The sequence below is a fragment of the Phytophthora cinnamomi genome (assembly GCF_018691715.1).
Source record: "Phytophthora cinnamomi strain GKB4 chromosome Unknown Contig27, whole genome shotgun sequence".
Lineage (NCBI taxonomy): Eukaryota > Oomycota > Peronosporomycetes > Peronosporales > Peronosporaceae > Phytophthora > Phytophthora cinnamomi.
The window spans coordinates 899,455-920,186 of record NW_027150960.1 but is presented as its reverse complement, the minus strand read 5'-3'; the positions used below and the strand labels follow the sequence as shown (position 1 = coordinate 920,186).

Here is a 20,732-nt window from a genome sequence, read left to right as displayed (position 1 = left end):
CGGAGATGGAGAAGCGGTTCTACTTTCAGAACGGACTTTGGCCGGAGACAGCGAAAAAAGTGAAGGAGCTCAGTCCAAGATTCTTGCATCAAGTAATTGAGATTGCAACGAATTTCGAGTTTGCTCACTATGGAGGACTCTCGGCAAAGACCACGGCGAATCACCAGCCTTCTTCGAAAGCGGCATCATCTGTGAAACCAGCGGCTAACGATACAAGCAAAGCCGCCGGAGCGAAAGCTGTCACCGAAGAGTAGACCAAAAGAGGATTGGCGAAAGTCAGCCACTTGTCATAATTGTGGAGACGTCGGTCATATCAAGCCGCAATGCAAGTCCACCAAGGAAAACAATCACTATGTTGGCGGATCATTCTACGCCATTTTGGAAGTGAAAGCTTTAGCCTACAATCAGGAGGAGGCAGCGACTGACGTCTCAATATTCGTCGACAATGGAAGCAGCCTCAACGGTGTCACTGAAGATCTACCTGTACGACTTCAGGTGGACATCAAGGAGCATCCTGACGACATGATGACAGTTCGTCTAGGATACAACCAAACAGTGCAAAGACCGAGACGTACCGTCGAAATGATGTTGCAGATTCCGGATTTCCCGGTGACGTGTGAAACGTTTACGGTCATTCCTGTCCCGGAGGATAAGGATGTACTTCTCAGAATGAAGTGGCTTCGGGAGAATAACCCGGACATCGATTGGGAACGTTTACTATTGCGCCCGCGTACAAGGACTGAGGAACCCCAGGCTCTTCAATTGGTGGTACCTAACAGACCTCGAACGCGTATGATCGGAGGCCGTCGTTTCAAGAACGCAAACCAGAACCGCGAAATCTTCCATTACTACCGTCGGCATGGTTACAAGGGTGCGTTCGGTGAAACGAAACTGATCACAACGAAGCAATTTCTGAAGGAACTCCGCAAAGAGAAGGATATCGAAGCTGTGTTTGTTGTCAATCCACGCGACTCAGAAAAGGCTGAGCGTTTTAAACAACAAGGATGGGAGGCACTGGTGAACAACCTCGCATATGAAGTCTTGCTCAAGTATCGCGATACTGTGTTTCGCACTGAGCTGCCAAGTACCACACCCCCTGTCCGCGAAGGGATTGAACACGAAATTCAACTTCAGCCGGGAACACAACCGATTTCGGTGAAACAATGGCGCCAAAGCCCGGAGCAGCGAACGGTGATCCAGGATTGGACGAAAGAGATGGCGCAGGCAGGTATTATTCGACCTAGCACCTCTGCATTCAGCGCTCCGACGTTCTGCGTCAAGAAGCCCGTGGGTTGGCGAATTGTGCACGATTATCGTCAACTCAATAGTGCCACCATTTTGCCAGCGATACCGATGCCGAGAAAGGAGGACACATTTGATGCGATGGGCGGGTAGTTACTGGTTCTCCTGCATGGATCTCTTGTGGGGATACTATCAGGTTAAGCTTCGTGAAGCTGATATTCCATTTACTGCTTTTTCGACGCCCGATGGGTTGTTTGAGTATCTTGTAACCCCGATGGGTTTGAGCGGTAGTCCGGGCACATTTAACAGGCTGTTACAGCGAGTGTTCAGTGACTTGCGCGATGTGATGCGCATCTATTTTGACGACATCTACGTTTTTACGCAAGACAAGGACGTGCAGGTGCATGTCGACGCGTTGGACAGAGTGCTTCAGCGGTGTCAAGAACAGCAATTGTACGTAAAATTGTCGAAGTGTCAGTTCTGCATCGAAGAAATCCCCTGTCTCGGTGACTTTGTGGGTCGTCATGGTGTTCGAATGGACCCTGACAAAGTGCGCGTAATCAGCGACTGGCCGATTCCACGTACCAAGAAACAAATGGAAAGCTTCTTAGGTACGACGGTCTACGTCTCGCGTTTTTGCGCCGACTTCGCACAATTTGCAGGCCCACTGCACGAAAGTACTAAGGGTTTACGCCCCAAGGAAATGTTACACTTGTCTGAGCATCAGTTGGAATGCTTCCATGAACTCAAACGCCGTCTCTCCACCCCTCCTGTACTACAACTTCCTGATTTCGACAAACCGTTCGGTATTCGTATGGATGCCTCGAATTTTGCCATAGGGGGAGTCTTGTTTCAAAACGAGGGAGGGTTGGAGCATCCGATTGCATACACAGGACGCAAAATGAAACCAGCGGAACTCAACTACCCTGTTCGTGAGCAGGAGTTACTGGCTATCATGCATGCCCTTCGTGTGTGGAGAGTTTACCTTCTCGATCGCCCATTTACCGTGGAGACAGACCACAAGAGCATCGAGACTATATTGACGCAAAAGACAACCAATCGTCGTGTTGCGCGCTGGTTTAACGAGCTAGCTGAATTCCAACCGCAGTTCAAGTGGATTCCAGGAGAAAGTAACCAAGTGTCGGATGCAATGTCCCGAAACCCACGCTTTGAGCATAAAGCCGCTCAGGTTAGTCTCAGTGAGCTCATCGAAGCTGCTCGAAACCGTGAAATTGTTACTAGCATCCAAACGCCAAGTGCGACTGTGACGCACTCGGCCAAACAACTGTACTCTACCGACCGGAGAGTTCAGGAGTTGTTGCAGAGTATTTCTAGTGGTAAAGAGGTACCACGCTACTCTGTGAAGAATGGATTGTTATTTTACCAAACGAGAGATGATGAAAAATGCTCGACTGGTAATTCCGGATAATGAAGATCTGAAGAACCGTGTTATTTGTGAAAACCACGATGTGGTCACGGCAGGTCACCCCGGATACTTTAAGACATACTTGGGTGTCCAGAAAAGTATTACTGGCCCAAGATGTCGAAATACATTCAACGCTATGTCAACACGTGTGAACGTTGTCAGCGGAATAAGGCACGCCAAACGAAGCCGCCCGGACTACTACAGCCTTTGGAGATTCCAGGAGGTAGATGGGTTGATGTGTCGATGGACTTTATGATTGCACTGCCGAGCACGGAAACCAGAAAAGATGCCATTATGGTTATTGTGGACCGGTTGACGAAGCGTGCGAAGTTCATCGCAACCAATACGAATGCGACAGCAGAAGAGACTGCTGCGCTATTCATGGTCAATTATGTGAAAGACCATGGCGTGCCGAAATCGATCATTTCAGACAGAGACTCCAAATTTACGTCCAAGTTCTGGCAAGAAGTGATCAAAACTTTGGAGACGACCCACAATCTGTCGTCTGCCTTTCGCCCACAGACTGATGGTCAGACCGAACGCACTAATCGGTTTATTGAAGACTATCTTCGGGGTGTTGTGAACCCATTCCAAAATGACTGGGATGAATATTTGCATCTCGCTGAATTCGCGTACAATAGACGTGTTCATTCCTCAATCGGTATGTCACCGTTTGAGGCTGATCTGGGTTATGTGCCCTATATGCCAGATGATGTGGCTAGGGACCCGGAATTTAAACAGTTGCACAAATCGGCGCAAGAATTTCTGCTCAAGCAAGATGCAATTTTGACGATGGCACAAGATGCAATGAGTGAAGCCCAAACTCGTATGAAGTCTTACTACGACAAGAACAGGCTTGCTCAAGACTTCAAACCTGGAGATATGGTACTCCTAGATGGACGAAACTTGGACATTCGTCATAAAGGCTTCGCACAGTCAAAGAAGCTGGCACCGCGGTTTATTGGACCTTACCCGGTTATGAAACAAATTCATCGTGACTCATACGAGCTGAAGTTATCGAAGGGTCTCAAGTTGCATCCCGTATTTCACACCTCATTGCTCAAGCCGTATCGCAGTGATGAATCACGGAGCCAAAGTGTGAACAAAGTGATTTTGAAGGACGGTACGGAAGGTCAACTTGTGCGCGAAGTAATTGGTCATCGTAACAAGAAGAAGAAACTTCAATACCAGATTTGGTGGCTTGGTGAATCACGCGAAGAAGCAACGTGGGAACCAGTAGAGAACCTGAATCAGATTCCAGGTCTCATTGACAAGTACTGGGAAACCAAGAAGAAGACAAAGCCAGCTTCGAAATAGCGGGGACTTCTTGGAAGGGAGGTCATGTGACGTGGACGTCCCTCTGCCAATTAGATGGCAGAGGACTCCCATGTCAATTGCTAATGCATACCTTTCTGTTTACGCTGTACAGCGTAATAAAACATTGCATGGTTTATATTCGTTACATGCTATCCTACTGGTCAACATCAAGAATAATCATGATTATGGGACGCATAAACATGGAGTTTCATGCGACCTCATTGGCTAAAAATCCTGGAGATGTGCAAGAATCAAATTTTCGAGCCGAACTTTTGATTATGGGACGCGAGTCGCATATTTGGATCAAACTACGTTTTGGATTAGTAGATTCTCATTGGTAGATCAGGATAGAATTAGGATCTGAGATTGATAGACTTTAGGATGGGACCTGGATACTTGTTTGCGTGTCCAGGTCGCCAAGAACTACTGGTTGTGCGGCGGCAATGAGCCGACGCCAAACTAACGATTCAATCAATCACTTTTCAACTTCCAATCTTCCTCTCAAGTGTTCGACGGGCGCCCGCCACTGCGCCCTCAAGCTTCGGGTCTTCGCATCGGTTTGTGTGACACTCTGCAGCCACGGTCTTGTTTCCGCCTGCTCAAATACAGTAGCAATTACGCTAGCCACCGCTGCGTAACAGTAGCAAGTTAGCTACGACGCGCGTACTACCCTTCATAGGATTGTCAACCACCTATACGAGGTTTGGCGACATCGTAAGAAGTGGCTCCACCAGTATCCAAGCAAGCATGTAGTTAGTCTTCAATCTGACAGCGGGATCCTACCTCTTCGGACTCCAGAAGGCAGCACCTTCCCACCCTTAGCACTGCGTTCACCCTCATGTCCTGTTGTCCATCGCTTCGATAGCTAGATCAGCGGAACAGACAACACGTGTGGTAACATGAAGGTGATGATTACCTCTGCTGTGAATCTCAGTACCAGTCGGGGAATGTATTTCCTCCAATGAAAAGTCGCGATCCCAAACACCGACTACATCTATTTGGATAAATTGTGATGCAAACACCGACTATTTGGATAAACTTCCCACACGCTGTCCTCCCAGACTAAAGCTTCGCCTCTAGTTGTTGTCAGAATAAGCTTTCTCTTGAGAATCGATATACAACACGAAAACTGCCTCGAACTCCATCTGTACGTCGATGGATTCCTGTCATTAGTTTCTTTTACTCGTGGCCCTTTGTATCAAACACGCAAGGGTACCATCAATCTGTTGGTTCCAAGCTCTGGCAGCGCCCCAATTTATTGCGCTTAGGAGCAGCTTGCTGCCAGCAGCGCCACGTGCGCCTTGACCACCTTCGCTGTCTGCTCCACCGCCAATCGCGATTCGGCCGCCGCGATCCAGTCCTGAGACACCTGCGCAGGGATGCCGGACAGTCCCTTCATCTCAGCGATGGCCTCCTCAATATCACCAGCCTTGAGGGCGAACTCGGCGCGCGACAGCACGGCGTCCGTGTCCGTTCCCTCAACCGGTCCTCCAGGCGGAATCATCATCAGCGACAACGCCGTGCCGAATGCCTGGCCGATGATGCCGCTGTTCTCCGGCACCAGAGCGGCGCGGTGACCAACAGACTTGACGACCTTGAAGCGCTCCTGGAGCTGGCCGACAGATGGCGCACCCTGCTCGATCACGTCCTGGGGCAGCGACTTGACGGCCGCCTCGATGAACGGGTCGTTTCTCGCCGCCTCGCGCAAAGCGCGAATCTCGCTGCGCAGCGGAGCCGCGGCCTCGACACGGTCTGACAGAGCTAGCGCTGCCATAGAAGCCTTGTGGACACGGTGGCTGAAGGCTTCGTACGTCGACGAGCTGTCCAGAACCGTGCCAAGCGCGCGCAGCTCGGAGCGGTAGTTCTCCAGCTCACGCACGCGTTGTTCACGCTCCTCAGCTAGCGTCTTCTCCATTTTGTCGGTAGCGTTCTGAAGCTGCTTGACGTAACGCTCCTCAATCGCCTTGCTCTCGCGGGCGAAGGTTCGCTGCAGCTCAGACAGCAAGGAGGCACGCTGCTGGCTCACGTTACGCGCCAGATCATCAGTGTACTGCTTCTTAAGAGCATCCATCTCCTCGCGCGACTGGCGAGAGATGAGCTCCTGTTGAAGACGCAGCTCACGGGCGAGCAGCTCCTTGTGCAGTTCGTCCTGGCGGCGCAACACCTCAGTGCTCTTCTTCTGGGCATCTTCTTCCATGTGGCGGAGCGACTCCAGCAGACGCACAGCCTCCCACTTGGACCGGTGCTTCATTTCCGTCGCCAACTGCGCAACGCGAATCGCCAGCGTGTTCGCGTCGAGTTCCTACAATAGTTAAAGGAATAGTGCATTTAGTCGTCTACGCTTTCGTAGATTCCAGTCAAACTAGGAGTAAAGCTGGCATGAACACCCACATTGAGACCCTTCAGGTACTGCTTGTCCATCTCCGCGGCCGCAGCGTCCGACTCTGCCTTGAGCGAGCTGAGCAGAACATTCTGTAATAAATACCCACAATAAGATTCAGCCTCGTCAGCATTTCCACTACAAACTGGTCGGTAGCAGCAATGCACGACGCACCGTCGTAGCCTGGATCTGTTTGTCCATCTGTCGGCTGAGGCTCTCGGGGCTAGCCTCTCCAGCCAGCTTGGCGATCTCTTCGCGAGCCTTGGCCGTGGCGGCGTCCACCTTCTTCTCGACGGCAGACGCCGCGCCAGCCGCCGCAGCGGCGACGACCTTGGCCTCCTTCTTCACGGCCTGCTCCACCTTGTGCACCTTGTCTTCCACCTTCTTGGCCACGCTCTTGGCCTCCACCTCTTTCTTGAGCTTGGCCACCTTCTTCTCGGCCTTCTCGGCCTTCTTCTCCGCCTTCTCCAGCTTCTTCTCGGTCTCCTTCTTGTCCTTGACGTCCTCCTTCTTCTCTTCCTTCACGGGCTTCTTCTCCTCCTTTGCGGCCTTTTTCTCCTCCTTCTCAGCCTTCTTTACAGCCTTCTTCTCCTCCTTCTCAGCCTTCTTCACAGCTTTCTTCTCCTCCTTCTCGGCCTTCTTCTTGGCCTGCTGCTCCTCCTTCTTCACCTCCTGCTGGGCCTTGCTGATGGCCGCACTGAAGTCCTCGGGCGAGCCCTTCTCCACGGCCGCGGCGTCCGCGCCCAGCACCAGCTCGCGGAACTTGATCCAGCGCGCGTCGTCCTTGAGCGCCGCCGGGTTCCACTGCGGGTTCTGCTTCACGTACACGGCCGTGGCCGCGGGCGCGGACAGCAGCCCCAGCAGCAGCAGCTTGGGCAGCGACGAGCCCGTGCTCGAGTCGGCGGCGGCGGCGGCAGGCGCCGACTTGGCCGAGGACGAGGGCGGCGAAGGCGTCGCGGGCTTGCCGCTGTTCGGAGGCTTCGCGCCGGTGGCGGGCGGCGCCGTCTTGGGCGCGACAGGAGCCTTGGGCGGCACGCTGAACGCGCGCCGGGTCTGCACCGCGGCGCGCACGGCCGCGCGAGTCCGAGTCGCCTGGCGCAGCATCTTCACGTGGGGCGGATGGATCGGCTCTCTCTTCACGTCGGGGTCAACGAGCGGCTATGAAGGGGAGGAGCTCTATGTACTGATTTTTGAGACTATTGCGTGTTAACTACTGTGTAGACATAGCTATCAACTTGTATTATATCAGTACTAAGTGGACGTTAAATCAGTGCATTTCTAAACCTTTCCAGTCCCAAAGTAACAATAAGGATTTTATGTATTTATGTTATTTTTTTAATGTACTGATTTGATGGGACCGCGGGATTTGTCGGGCATACGGCGCCGTCATTTGCGTACGATGGCGGGGCTGAAGTGGGGCAAGGGCGCGCTGCAGCGCGTGGCGGCGGAGCGCAACGTGCGCTCGATTTTGTTTCACCTGAGTCCTGCGGCGGCCACGAGAGCATTAGCCAAGGATCTGGGCGTGGAAAATGTAATGCGCTGCGTTGCTGTCGAAACGTGGGCCGCATGTAATTGACACGCAATTGTCCTGTTGCGCAGGCGGTTCGAGCGCTCAAGACGTAGGAGCTCTGCGGTTGCCGTTTCCAGTGCTGTGGGGGCAAAGTTGTAAAGCTATTGTGGTTGATGCAGGCACGGCTACCGGTTGGGGTTCATTGGGGATGCGGGTGCAGGCAATTCCAGCGTGCTGAGTGCGTTCCACGTCGTGCGCGAGGAGCAAAAGGTGGGCTAGCACGGTGGTGGTGGCTCGGTACAGAGTGTGTTGGCTCGTAGACTGATGCTGCGTGTTGGCGTAGAATGGCGCTGCGTCGATTTACGAGAGCGTGTCGAAGGAGCTGGAGGTTCCGCTGGGGAGAACGTTGCTTGTCACGGAGTCAACGTTGGTAGGCGGCTTGGAGAACGATGCGATATCGGTAGTACTCCCTCCAGAAGAAGATCAACCACTGCTTCCTCAGTTCGCGAAAGGTGGGGGTACCTGGTCTTGCTGCGCGGCTTGCTACGGATCTGATAACATTTCTTGAGTTTCTCGACGTGCTGAAAGACTTGCTGAACTTCGATCAGTGCCTTGATCCTGCCGGCCGCTGTTTTGGCCCGTTCCGCGTGCTGCTCTCTCAAGTGTTCTACGAGTCTGCGTCTTCTTTCGCGCTGGTGAACCTCAAACCAATTGTCCCAGGTTGGTACTGTGGCGCACGGCAGTATTTGGCAACCAAATGGTGATGTTGACTTGTTGTTCAAACCACGAAGGCCACGTTCTCGTCGTGCCGAAGCGGCCGGTGGCTCGATTTGAGATGCTCGACATGGACGAAGTCAGCGATCTGTGGACCACGGCTCAAGTACGTCACACTTGGGATTAGCTTAGATACCGACTCTCTCTGACCGTGTGTATGGTTGGGTGGACCTGCTGCTGATCTTCCTCAGCGTGTGGGCAAGCAAGTGGAGCGTCATTTCGGCGCGTCTTCTCTCACGTTCGCGATCCAGGTTCGCATTGAAATCAATTTCTTATAGCCAACTTCGATCTAAACGCTGCTATGAAGGACGGCAAGGAGGCAGGTCAAACCGTGCAGCACGTGCACATTCACGTCATCCCGCGCGTTGCCCAGGACTTCGAGCGCAACGACGACATCTACACGGAGGTACTGTCTTGCATCCCAACCGCCTTTATCCTCTCTGTGTGTCCAACTCTCTTCTGCGTCCACCCCGCAGATCGAAAAGCACGAGCGGACTCTGTTCGTGGACAACGAGACGCGCACAGCACGCTCCGAAGCCGACATGGCCGCAGAGGCCGCGCAGCTCCGCCCCCTCTTCTCGCAAAGTGCCAATTAGGGCAACATATTGATACTCTACAGCAACAATGGCTTCACCACGAAGTTGAAGCTGAAGCTGTCTCGGCCAATCACAGCGCCGCATTTCCTCCTCCTACAACCCCGAGGTTTTTTTGTCCATCATCCGAGGGAACCGTTGACCATCACTCCCATTCCCAGATTTGCGCCGCAGCACGCAAGCGAGCGATGACCGTCGCCGGCGTGGGCGTCGCCCCCAGCGACCAGGCGTGGGGCATCGCGTGCAAGCGCTGCGACGGCCTCGTGGCGCGCCACTCGCAGCTGGCCTTCCTGCTGGAGAACGCGACGGCCGTGCACCTGACGCTCAACAAGCGGCTGCTGCACGACGAGCAGCTCCGCGAGCCGCAGGGCGAGAGCTGGCGCGTGTACAGCCGGGAGGACGTCCTCCCGCCGCTGCAGTTCACCAAGGTGCGCACCAAGAACGCCTACAAGCGCGAGCGGCTGCCCTTCGAGCTCTGCTGCGCCCAGTGCGACGCCAAGATCGCGTCCGAGGGGTTCCTGGACGAGCTGGACGAGTCGCAGCTGCTGCTGGACTCCAAGGCCTGCTCCTGCGTGCTGGACAGGCAGACGCCGTATGGGATGGTGGCGGGGACCAAGGCCAGGAAGTGGGCGGTCATCCTGCGGCAGCTGCAGGAGTTGAAGCTGCCGCTCAAGATCCAGAAGCTCCAGGAGCTGATTGAGAGCAATCAGGACGGGGGAGAGGAAGAGGAAGATGAGGAGCTGAACGCGCTCCCGGTCGTGCACCCGACGGAGGCCACAATTCGTAGCCATTTCAACCCCAGGGCCAAGATGTCGAAGCTGAGACGCTACCAGGTGGAGCTGACGCTGTCGGCGCTGCTGGAGAACACGATCGTGTACCTGCCGACGGGCTGCGGCAAGACGTTGGTGGCTATCAAGGTGATGGAGGAGATGAAGCACCTGAACCCTGAAAAGTTGGTGGTGTTCTTCGTGCCCACGGGGCCGCTGGTGTCACAGCAAGCTGCGTATATCCGACGCGAGTCAGATTTCAAGGTCGCCGAGTTTTCTGGACAGCATGGACGAACGACGGCGGCGACGAGCGCTCCTATTAAGGTGGGTGGAGAGTTCGATGCGGTAGTGGTGACGCCGCAGTACTTCTTGAACTTGCTCTTCAATGGACGTACAAGTATCACGGATTACAGTACGATGGTATTTGATGAGGCACACCACGCCACTGGAAACCACCCGTACTGTGAGCTTCTGAAAAATCTGGCGACCGTTGACCTTCGTGTTCGTCCCCATATTCTAGCACTAACAGCCTCACCTTTCGGGGAAGCAGTGCGAGAGGCGTCTGGGCCAGTTGCATTGAAAAAGCTGGCCGAAGCATTCGACGCTGTGGTCAATGCTCCTACTATTGCTGCCGAAGACTTGGAGGCGAGCTTTATCCCGAAAGAAGCGCAATGGGTCACTGTTCAGGAGGATGAGTCGGAACGAAAGCTTCGAGAGGGCATCAAGCGATACATCATGGCATTCTACGCTGATATCGCAAGGCTTTTGAATGGACAAGTTATGCCGTTCGAAACAAATTATGACACCAACGACATGGAGCTGTCCCAGTTCCTTGCGAAGTTGAGGCTGCTGCTAACACAGGCAGAATCAATGGAAAGGAGAAACAACGGCAACATTGAGACGACTGGAGTTGAAAAGAGCAAGCGGCAACCATCCGATCTGGAACTGATTCTCGAACATCTTCGTAAGGTGGCGTCAAGCTTCTACACCTTGAGCATTCATGGCGCTGGAACCGTTGCCGAGTCGCTGGACCGCATTTTCGGCGATTTGGTAGCATCGATTTCCAAGAAGGGAACACGCACGTTTGCTCTTGTCGAGGCAGCATATCGTGCCATAATGAGTCCAGTGCTGAATCATTTTCCGATTGATACATTTACCGGATCTGACATCTCCAACCGTGTGCACCTTGTCGCGAAGTGCATTCGCGAAGCCAATTTTGATCATGACTCCCGTGCAATTGTATTTGTCAGACGTCGTAAAACCGCGATTCTGCTAGCAAAGGCAATGGAATCCTTGGATGTTTTGCGCGAGCTGAACCCCACGCGGTTTGTTGGGCATAATTCTTATGAAGGAATGTCGTGGGAAGAGGAGCAGAGACCAACACTGGACCGTTTTCGACAGGGACGCATTCGTTTATTGGTGGCCACGAATGTACTCGAAGAAGGGCTTGATGTACCTGAATGCTCGCTGGTGATTCAGTTTGATGGTGTCGTTGGAGTTACTAGTCTTATCCAAAGTCGAGGCCGAGCGCGTCACCGTGACAGCAGCTTTATCATTTTCTGCTCTGTAGTTGGAAAGGAGCGCAACCAGCGACTAGTAGAAAACGAAAAACGACTGGTCTCGATGGCGAATATTACTGCTTCGAGGTTGGAGTCCAAAGCCACTGTGAAGAAATTGATGGCTGATTATCCTGAAGAAGTAATTCCTGATGTTTCAAGTGGTGCAAATGAAGTGTCAGCTTTGCCACTGCGTGCAATGTTTGACGCGATGGCTGATAAAGTATACAACATTGTGCTGGGTGGCGCGTTTGTTAATGGCGACAAACAACAGCAAACCTGTATTCTGGAAAGGGTAAGTGAGTTTGCATCAGTCAGGTTTGCGGATGAGCGCATCGGTCTGTGTACGCTTGCAGCACCACCTGGTCAGGACATCTACCTGTCGTACAATATGCTGGCCTCGGGTATCGATTTCTTTGTGGATGAGCAAACGTTCTGGATGCGTTTTGAAAGTAACGATATTGAGAGTGCAGCTAGCAGTGTGTTTGCAGAGAATGTAACTGAGGTTGGGATTCGTCGCGGGTTGATGACTCCTGCTGGCGCCTTCATGGAACTCGAGAGCTTTGGCAAGGCGGATGTCTTGGAGATGGCAGCTGATGCTTTAATTGCGGATTTTGGCTACCGCCGTGTGGAGTTTGATTTGCGGGCGTTGTGTGAACCGCAGGTGTGGTTTGATCTTACTCCAACCAACCATGCCGCAATATACATGTCCTTTCGGATCCCCCCGTGCTTTTATATCGATGATGAGCGCGAATGCAAGACGTGCCAGTTGCAAGCTCTTGTGTACTGCTTAATGGTACCACGTTCAGATGATACGGTGGCCCACCTTTGGAACCTGCGTGTATTCTTCTCGAAGCTTGGTGTTGAGGTCCGAGAAGCAAAGATCCCACATACCAAGAAAGAAACTGTCGCTCCTACAGCACTACGCTTTGATTTATCAGTAGCGTATGCGCTTCAATGCCTTCTATCGGACTGCTGTCATTTTACAAATGGATCTCTCCCCCCTGAGTTTTATGAGGTCCTGACCACACTTGACGACGAAGTTCAAGAAAAAGCCCTTCTATCATTTCGAGCAAGTCTGAACCGGGTCAATATTGCAGAGCAATTTTCGGCTTACCTAAAAGAAGAGCGTTCCGTCTTGGAAAGACTGTGCTCCAGTCCGGCACTTGGATCAGGTGCTATCGTTTACAAGGTTGTTGTTACACCGTCACGTATTGTCTTTTGTCCACCCGACCCAGCTCCGCGCAATCGAGTATTTCGCCACTGGGGATCGGAAAATTTCATGTACGTATATTTTCGCGACGATAACATGGAGCGTTTGGACTATACCTCCGGAAAGATTTTGAAGCGAATTCGAAACGTGTTGAAGAAGGGAATTGAGATTCCTCACGTCAGAGACGGACGTAAATTCCATTTTCTTGGTTGCTCTCTAAGTCAAGTGCGCAATAGCAGTGCGATTTTCACGCTGCTTGACCACCAAAAGGTTAGATCATGGATTGGAGATCTATCACATTTAACGTCCCCCGCGAAGTATCTAAAGCGTCTCGGTCAAGCTTTCTCTTCTACGAAAGAAACCTTTGAAGTCAGCCAGAGCGTACTTGATAATCCGGTGAAGGATATCGCGAACGACAAATATATATTCACGGATGGGTGCGGCGAGATTGCAACGATTGGCGTGAAGGCTATTGTGAGGGAACTAAATCTCTCCTATACGCCATCAGCTTTTCAAATCCGTCTTGGGGGTGCAAAAGGCGTTCTGGTGGTATCTGATCTTGATAATCCAGACGTCAATCTAGAAAAAAGTATTGTGCTCCGCGAAAGCATGTCAAAATTCAAGTCCAGTCACACTATGCTTGAAATAGTTGCTTGTTCGAGCAAATCGGAGGCGTACTTGACGCGCCAAAGCGTACTCATACTGAGCGATCTTGGCATCAGCGAAGACGTATTCATGGAGATGCAGGAGGAGTTTTTGAGCGACCTCCGTACACTAATTGCATCAGATGATGGTGCGTATTTCGAGCTAAAGGCTGTGCTCCCACCGAAGGTTATTTGGTGGATTGATGTGCTTGTCCGTAACCTTGAAGTGAAGATTTTAGATGATGAATTCTTGTCGTCACTGGCTAGAACGATCTACCATTATCGGCTGGCCAACACGGTCATGCGTGCCAGGATTCCTATCGCACAAGGACGTACGTTGATGGGCGTAGCTGATTTCACTGGAACATTGGAGTACGGGGAGGTGTTTGTGCGGTACTCAGTAACTGACGAGACGACAGGAGCTGATGAATATATTGCACTTGATGGAGTTGATGTTGCTGTCCATCGCAGTCCGTGCCACCACCCTGGAGACATCCGAGTTCTCCGCTGTAGAACAGACGTGCCCCCTCAACTACGTCAACTTAAGGACTGCATTGTGTTTCCATGCCAAGGACCGCGACCGCATCCCGACGAGTGCACAGGAGGGGATTTGGATGGTGACATGTTTGTCGTCATTTGGGACGAGCGTTTGATTCCTTCTCGAACACAAATCCACGAGCCCATGACGTTTGATGAAGAAAACGAAGGTGACACTAGCCCTCGGGGCGACGAGTATTATCAATCGACAGACGACGATGGACTCATAGATTTCTACGTTCACTCTATCCAGGATGATATCCTAGGTGTTGCTTCGAATGCCCATCTTGCGCTGTGTGATTCATCGAACGATGGCAGTCGTGATGAGAACGCTCAAATTCTTGCACGTATTTGCTCAAAGCAAGTTGACAGTCTGCGGGCTGAAAAGGATTTGGAAACAGTGCGTAATTTGGCTCCTAAAAGCTATCCTGATTTCATGCAAAACAAGGAGAAGCCATCGTACCCGTCCAAAAAGGTGTTGGGCAAAATGTTTCGTCGGTGCAAGGCCATCTTCGATACAACCATGACGAAGGGAGTTAGTCAAATGCCACTCCGCGATGACCACTTCCTAGCGACAGGTTACACAGACTATGTTGAGCACGCAAATATGCTGTATCGCCAATACAAACTGCGTCTCAGGGCCTTATTGCTCATGTCAGGAGCACAAACGGAGGCAGAACTCGCAACTGGAATGATTGTGGAGCCGCAAAGTGTGTACAAGGCTGACTATTTCCGGTTTGGAGAGCAGTGCAAGGATGCATTTTATGATCTTCAGATAGCGTTCCGAACTCAATTCAACTGTGACATTTCTACGCAGGCGTCGGGTGAAGAACTCAAGCTTGCATCGGCGTGCTACTTTGCCGCCTACGCTGACTCCGATGCATCGACGCGCTGTTTAAGCTTTCCGTGGATCGTGATTGATTTGCTTTCGACGATCAAGAAAATTAACCTCGGTAGAGCACATAACACACTGTGGACTCCAGTACGTTCGTCAGCGTACGCAGGAACAATTCCAAAACTGCAACTTTGCATCTTAGCCGAGATCTCGACGATCACAGAAGAATTGTTGGCTGACTTGTTTGACCGACTAGTTGCTGTGAGTTCACTACGGTCTGCAATGCCATGCAACCTGAAAACGAAGGAGTTCGACCTTATCCTCTTCGGCTCTTCAGGACTACTAACATTTGAGCAGCAGTCCGATCTGGACGTGATGGTTCGTTGCAAGTCTTCTCGCGGTTCGTTGAAGGCCATCGCGAAGGCTCTTGAGGGTTCACACGGCAACATCGATCTAAAAGACGAAATTCGCGTGCCGCTTCTGTCGTTCTCGTTTCATCAGTGGTCTGTCGAGATGTGCAAGCTTTCAAATGGACCTGTGAAAACTCGCCTATTTCGCACGTATATGGAAAAATACGATTTTGTCTGGCCGTGTATCTACTTCTTGGTGCGTTGGGGGAAATGCGTCGGCCTGATTCGACGGCGATCGGGCGGTGGCTCAGATATGTTTTCGCCCACGGGTTTCATTTGGTTGTTCTTGAAGTTCTGTAAGGAGCAAAACTATGTCCAACCTGTTGAACTCATCACGGTCCCTGAGATTTTGAGAAATAACGATATTGACTCAGAAATCTCGTTTTGGACTGAATTACTGACACGATTGGTTTCCGGAAATGCCGACGCGAACTTGCTGTCAGCTGCTGACGTTCTCCTTTCATTTTTTGCATACTATGCAAACTTATCCACACCATATTGCGATTATGGATTCAAGGACCCTCTTGACCCGGAGAATGATACGCAGCTGGATCCCGAAGCTGTTACGCTGTTTCGGTCTGAGTGTCATATTGCGCTGCATCAGTTGGTGATTTCGCAAGGCGACATCAAGTATTTGTTGACTCATCGAGAAGAGCAAACCAGTAGGATCACGCTCAGCCATGCTTTGAGCACACGTGTTCACGAGGCACGAGACTTCTTTTCACGGAAAATCCTATTCGAAACGAAGGCCGACAGCTCGACGCGACTTGTGTTCAAATTTCACCCAAACTCGCTACGTTGTGACCTTTACGTTGCAGAGATCAGCGGCCCCGGTGATGCTGTTCAGCGCATCGAAGAGCATATTCGCATGATCGAGCAGGAGCTTGGCGCGCGGATGCCTTACCGTTCGAACCGAAACTTTCACCATGAGGGCTCGAGTTTGGTGCTGTTTGAAGGTGCTGAGTCTCAACAAGAGAAAATCGGCTTTCAAGATTATTTCGGTGAGCGCCATAGTGAGCACAACAACATTCGGCTGCACCAAGCACATTTAATTTGCTTCATGAACGGGCGCCAATGGTATGACCATGCAGGGGCTACGTTTTGCGCAAAATTCATCCAGCAAATGATCAAGCTGTCTCGATATGAACATTTGAATCCTGGTCTCACAAAGGCTAAAGCTTTCGTTCGCTTTGGGCACCACTACTTGATTAACCTTCCGCGTTCATTCGATGAGGAGACGATTATGCTGGCCAGTATCAAGAAGTTGGAAGATGAATTTGAGCGAGGCCGAACAGCACGTGAACTCTACGAGTCTGTGTTGATTGCGAAACAAAGACAACGGGCACATGCTGATGATGAAGTTGAGTTGGGAGCTTCAAACCAAGCTGCTGAGTCATCAGGAAATAGCAATGATGACGAGCAAGCTGTTTGGGGGGAGTACTCCGATGAAGAGGATGGTTGGATTGACTATGATAACGACACCGGCGGCAGTGGTGGTGGGGGACGAAGGCGTCGGCCGCGACGACCTCGTATGAACTTGCAGAAAGCAGTTAATGTTGCTCGAGGAGACAAGGGTGTCACACACTCATTTTACTCGATGATCGAGCAGCAGCATGCACCGTGGACGAAAAAGTATGCTGAGAAACGCTTGGGTATGACGTTGGTAAGGGAGTCCGACTCGTACCAGGTATCTATCGTGCACCAGTCGTTCGAGTTCAATATCAGGCTGACTGACGATTTGCAACTGGTGAAGGTGACATCGCGTCCGTCGCGGTGGTTTAGTGCGACTTTGAAGATGAGGCAAGAGATGGACGAGGAGAGTGACATGATGGACTCGACGCCGGATATCCGCTTTTACGTGTCGACCACGGAAGAAATGCCAAAAACTGACAGCTTGTACGTGAAGCTATCCGACTGCTGCCAGAGCGCGCCTGATGGCCGTGGCATCCTTGAATTCTGTGATGAGTCTCGTGACAAGGTACGCATCAGTCGTTATTTGGTGGATGCTGGTGAGTCACCTGCGTGCATCGGGACTGTAAGGCACGTTCGTGGCGCTACGTACGCCAATACGACGACAGAAACCGAACTTTCATTGATGCACATTCGTGAGTTTGGCGTTCCAGACCGGAACCCCGAGGATGGTTTTATGAGTGTTCGTGATAAAGTCGAGGCTGAGTTCCGGCTTCCACCTTTGACACCGGAACGACGCTTACAGCCAACGTTTCCGCGTGAATTCCTGGCTACGGGAATGCGGTTTGTCGACTACTTGCGTACCCAGACAGACATGGAGGCGCCTTAGTGTGGTGGTAGTGTGTTGTCGCTGCAAGTGCAATACTCGGGAGAGGCTTTGAAGTTGGCAGAATTGGTTCGACGTATTTGATGAAGCCTCATGAATTTCCCGGTCAGAGAATTAAATGAAAGTGTTGTTTTGAGATTGTCAGCGCTATGTGTTGTGCGTTGCTGCATGCATGTAACCAGTTGTGCTTGCATCATCGTATTTGTTTTGTTAATTATGAAGGTTATGATGCTATTTGTCCCGAGCTGGCGATGCGGAGACGGACGAAGTACACGCATACAAAATCGCCGTAGCCGCTCTCTATGTCTATTTGGATTGCCTCGACTGCGGGCTCGTTGTTTTCTTTCTCGTCGCCCCCCTTTTCTTCATCGTCATTCCGTGACGCCCGTCGAGCTAGAGCAAATCGGTGTGTGTCCAACTTCCCACTGTCTGCCGCGCTCACTTCAAGCTCTCCAACAATCGACATCCTGTTGATGGCGACGTTCCGACTCGGCGACGCGCGTAGCTGGAGCTTTGTCACATGCCTACAGGTGATCTCCACGGCTGCCACGCGTTTGGGCTCGCATAATACAATCCGAAGAAATTGCGGGAACATGCCACTCGACACCCACAGCGTTCGACTGCCGTTCTCCAGCACGTTTGCAGGGCCATTGTTCTCGTCGTACGAGCTGCTGAACACCTCCGACACCAGCGCGAGTCCAGCATCGTCCAAGTGATGAGGATCTAGGCCCTGAAACGATGCTGGAACGACCTCCGAGTCTTCGGCCAGCGAGGTCAGAGGCGTCATCCGCGGCTTGGCACTAGCTGGTCGGAAGCTTTTCCTCCTGTTCACAGCGAAGCTTGGTTCCAATTGCTCCTGCTGTTCTTGTTCGTCTTGGATTCTCTGAAGCTCCAATTCCCGAAGCTGCTCCTCTAGTGCTGTGCGCCGGTCTGCATCGTTCGAGGACGAAATCAGCCGCTTGATCTCTTGGATCTACAATTCCAAATCGATCGACAATAAGACTAACTTGAACACCACGGCCTCGAAGCCAAAAGCAGATCAAGGAGCTTATGTACCTGTGCCTCGAAGTCCACATCCAACTCGTTGATAGCCTGGGGCATGTTCAATGTTCTGACCAGCCTCTCCCTTCCTGCGCTCGTGTCTGTCTCGGCAATAGCCAACAATTGGCGTGGCGAACCGTTTTCGAGAGTTGGCAACCCGCCTCAAGCTGTGAACCGTCTTATTATAGGAGTTCGCCCTATAAATAAGACAGGAGTTAATAGCTGTCATCGCTGCAGGCGCACAAGCACACAGCGCTCACCGGAAATCATGCACACGAATCACTTCGTTGTAGTACAAACCTGGAATTGAAGAAGTCAGTTGTTCACATTCCGCTCATGAGATAAATATTGGGAATGGATAATGGTGTAGATGAATAGCATGACGTTCCTGTTGTCTTGGTTATCTACCTACTTTCAGCCACAGTGCCGTGTTGGTTGTATTTGGTACAGAAGGATCCGGAAATCCTCGTTGAACATTGACTTGGGCACTTGGTGATGCATGTAATGCAACGTGATGCAAGCTTTTCACTGAGCTCGCAGCAGCAGGAAATCGCCGCGTTGGGAGTGGGCTCGCGCTTGGTTTCGGCGGCAACAACTACGCCGTCGCGGAGTTGGCAAGCGTCCATCTCGTCCTTCCCGTCGAAGAATGAAGTCACTCGCGGCAGTCATGCCGACCGCAATCAAAGGTGCTGCCACAAGGAAGTAGTAAGCTCCTCCAGCCTCCAGCTCCGAACTCGTTGGCACGACCTGGGTTTGACGGACCGTATTGTTCACCCGAGCGGCCATTACCAACGTCGTGTTGCTCGACCCCACCAAGAAGGAAAGTGGGGTCCGCCTTGCTCACTTTGGCGTTGGACTTTAGTTTCCATCACTGTGCTAGGGTAGGTAGTCTGGTTCCGTTGGGTAAGTGGGAAGCACCAGCCATATCGAGTGTCAGCGGAAAGCGCAAATGGCCGTGTCGTACCGAAAACAATTAGCCCCAAACGTACGTTGCAGAAAGATTGCATCCGTCCCTTCATCAGGATCGCAACGCACGGTCGTCTCCTCCTAACCAAACACGGCGTTGAAACACCACCACTATAGATTGTTTATTATCATTTGTTACTAGCATAAAGTCGTCTGCTCTGCTCCCTCGCCAGCTACGACCGTGTGACGCATCTACCAGCTCGAGAGTCGACTTGCATGGCCACTACATGTGCACACTTCACAGGCACCGCATCGCCTTCAACGCGGGCGTCACATCTCCTTGTGCATCATGGCCTCCTCCTCCGCGGGCGTGTACTCCGGGAAGTCGGACGACTCGCAGAAGTGCGTCTGCATGTCGGCCAGGAGCTGCTCCACGGCCAGCGCGTGCGCGTCCATGACCGGCTCGGGGCGCGGGATGCGCGGCACGGCCTGCGACAGCAGCGTGTCCTCCATGGGCGAGAACTCGGGGAAGGCCGAGGACTCGGAGAAGTGCGCAGAGGCCACCTCCTCCAGCGTGCCCTCGAGCCCGAGCTGCGCCTCTGCGGCGGCGTTGTTGAGGCTCGTGAGCGGCGGCTTGGCCGTCTGCAGGGCGCGCAGCAGCGGCCGCGACGAGGCCACGCCGCGCGAGAGCACGAGGCGCTGGACGGCGGGCGAGCGGATCAGGCGCAGCATGGCGGCTTGGACACGAGGCTTGGCTTGGCTGGGCTGGGCTTGGCTGGTAGGAGGCAGATCTGGGAATGAGCCCTGGGTAGCCGCACGCTCGATGTTGAAGTTGTCTTGAAGCTGCTTGGTGTCGGTTCAATCCCTGGCGGCGCTAGAACGAATACCCTGTATAGACGAATGGGATGATCCCACAGTTGGTATAATATATGGGGATGAAACTTGATTTACTCGTGTAATCCGTTTATGGGGTTTTGGGTTTTTGGAGGGGGTGATTTGTGGTTTTATGACAACGCGCGGTGATTGGCTGGTTGGCGCTTCGAGATTTGCAGCGTTGGAACAACGGCCACGTTCATTTTCTCCGGCGTGAATGAATGAAGCACATTTGAGAATGGAATGTGGACGCCTTTGGGTGGAAGGCGGGTATTTTGATTTTTAGCAGTGCACGTTTTGTGCCTTGCTTGCTTGGCGGTCGGAAGAGAGCGGGCTGTTTGGCGCCGCAGTGCGTGCCACCTGTGTCATGGACGTGTAGTGGAGACAGCGACAAACGCGGATCATAGTGGCA

The 20,732-nt window shown here is 52.3% G+C and overlaps 5 protein-coding genes across 6 annotated transcripts; 2 read left to right on the top strand and 3 right to left on the bottom strand.

The window, feature by feature from the left end:
• Positions 1 to 5,249: 5,249 nt before the first annotated feature.
• Positions 5,250 to 7,469, bottom strand: IUM83_04076 (mitochondrion protein; the record flags this gene model as incomplete). Its single annotated transcript, XM_067928118.1, has 3 exons — positions 5,250 to 6,287; positions 6,377 to 6,457; positions 6,540 to 7,469. The coding sequence occupies 3 exons, from the start codon at positions 7,467 to 7,469 to the stop codon at positions 5,250 to 5,252; spliced, it is 2,049 nt and encodes a 682-aa protein (XP_067793836.1).
• A 295-nt stretch (positions 7,470 to 7,764) lies between these two features.
• Positions 7,765 to 9,245, top strand: IUM83_04075 (HIT-like protein; the record flags this gene model as incomplete). Its single annotated transcript, XM_067928117.1, has 9 exons — positions 7,765 to 7,896; positions 7,965 to 7,984; positions 8,055 to 8,145; positions 8,219 to 8,387; positions 8,464 to 8,595; positions 8,667 to 8,755; positions 8,841 to 8,900; positions 8,957 to 9,055; positions 9,126 to 9,245. The coding sequence occupies 9 exons, from the start codon at positions 7,765 to 7,767 to the stop codon at positions 9,243 to 9,245; spliced, it is 912 nt and encodes a 303-aa protein (XP_067793837.1).
• Positions 9,246 to 9,430: 185 nt separating this feature from the next.
• On the top strand, positions 9,431 to 17,503 carry IUM83_04074 (RNA-dependent RNA polymerase1 (RDR1); the record flags this gene model as incomplete). 2 transcript variants are annotated; one of them, XM_067928116.1, is made up of 3 exons in its annotated part: positions 9,431 to 10,973; positions 16,023 to 16,867; positions 16,958 to 17,503. In XM_067928116.1, 3 exons carry the CDS (start codon positions 9,431 to 9,433, stop codon positions 17,501 to 17,503), a joined length of 2,934 nt encoding a protein of 977 aa, XP_067793751.1. The 2 variants fall into 2 exon arrangements, with proteins under 2 accessions (XP_067793751.1, XP_067793750.1); XM_067928115.1 differs by having other exon boundaries at positions 16,023 to 16,891.
• Positions 17,504 to 17,723: 220 nt separating this feature from the next.
• IUM83_04073 (Galactose-binding domain-like) lies at positions 17,724 to 18,601 on the bottom strand (the record flags this gene model as incomplete). The annotated part of the gene is made up of 2 exons (XM_067928114.1): positions 17,724 to 18,473; positions 18,557 to 18,601. 2 exons carry the CDS (start codon positions 18,599 to 18,601, stop codon positions 17,724 to 17,726), a joined length of 795 nt encoding a protein of 264 aa, XP_067793746.1.
• Positions 18,602 to 19,777: 1,176 nt separating this feature from the next.
• Positions 19,778 to 20,179, bottom strand: IUM83_04072 (Mitochondrial-processing peptidase subunit beta; the record flags this gene model as incomplete). The annotated part of the gene is made up of 1 exon (XM_067928113.1): positions 19,778 to 20,179. One exon carries the CDS (start codon positions 20,177 to 20,179, stop codon positions 19,778 to 19,780), a length of 402 nt encoding a protein of 133 aa, XP_067793835.1.
• Positions 20,180 to 20,732: the final 553 nt, after the last annotated feature.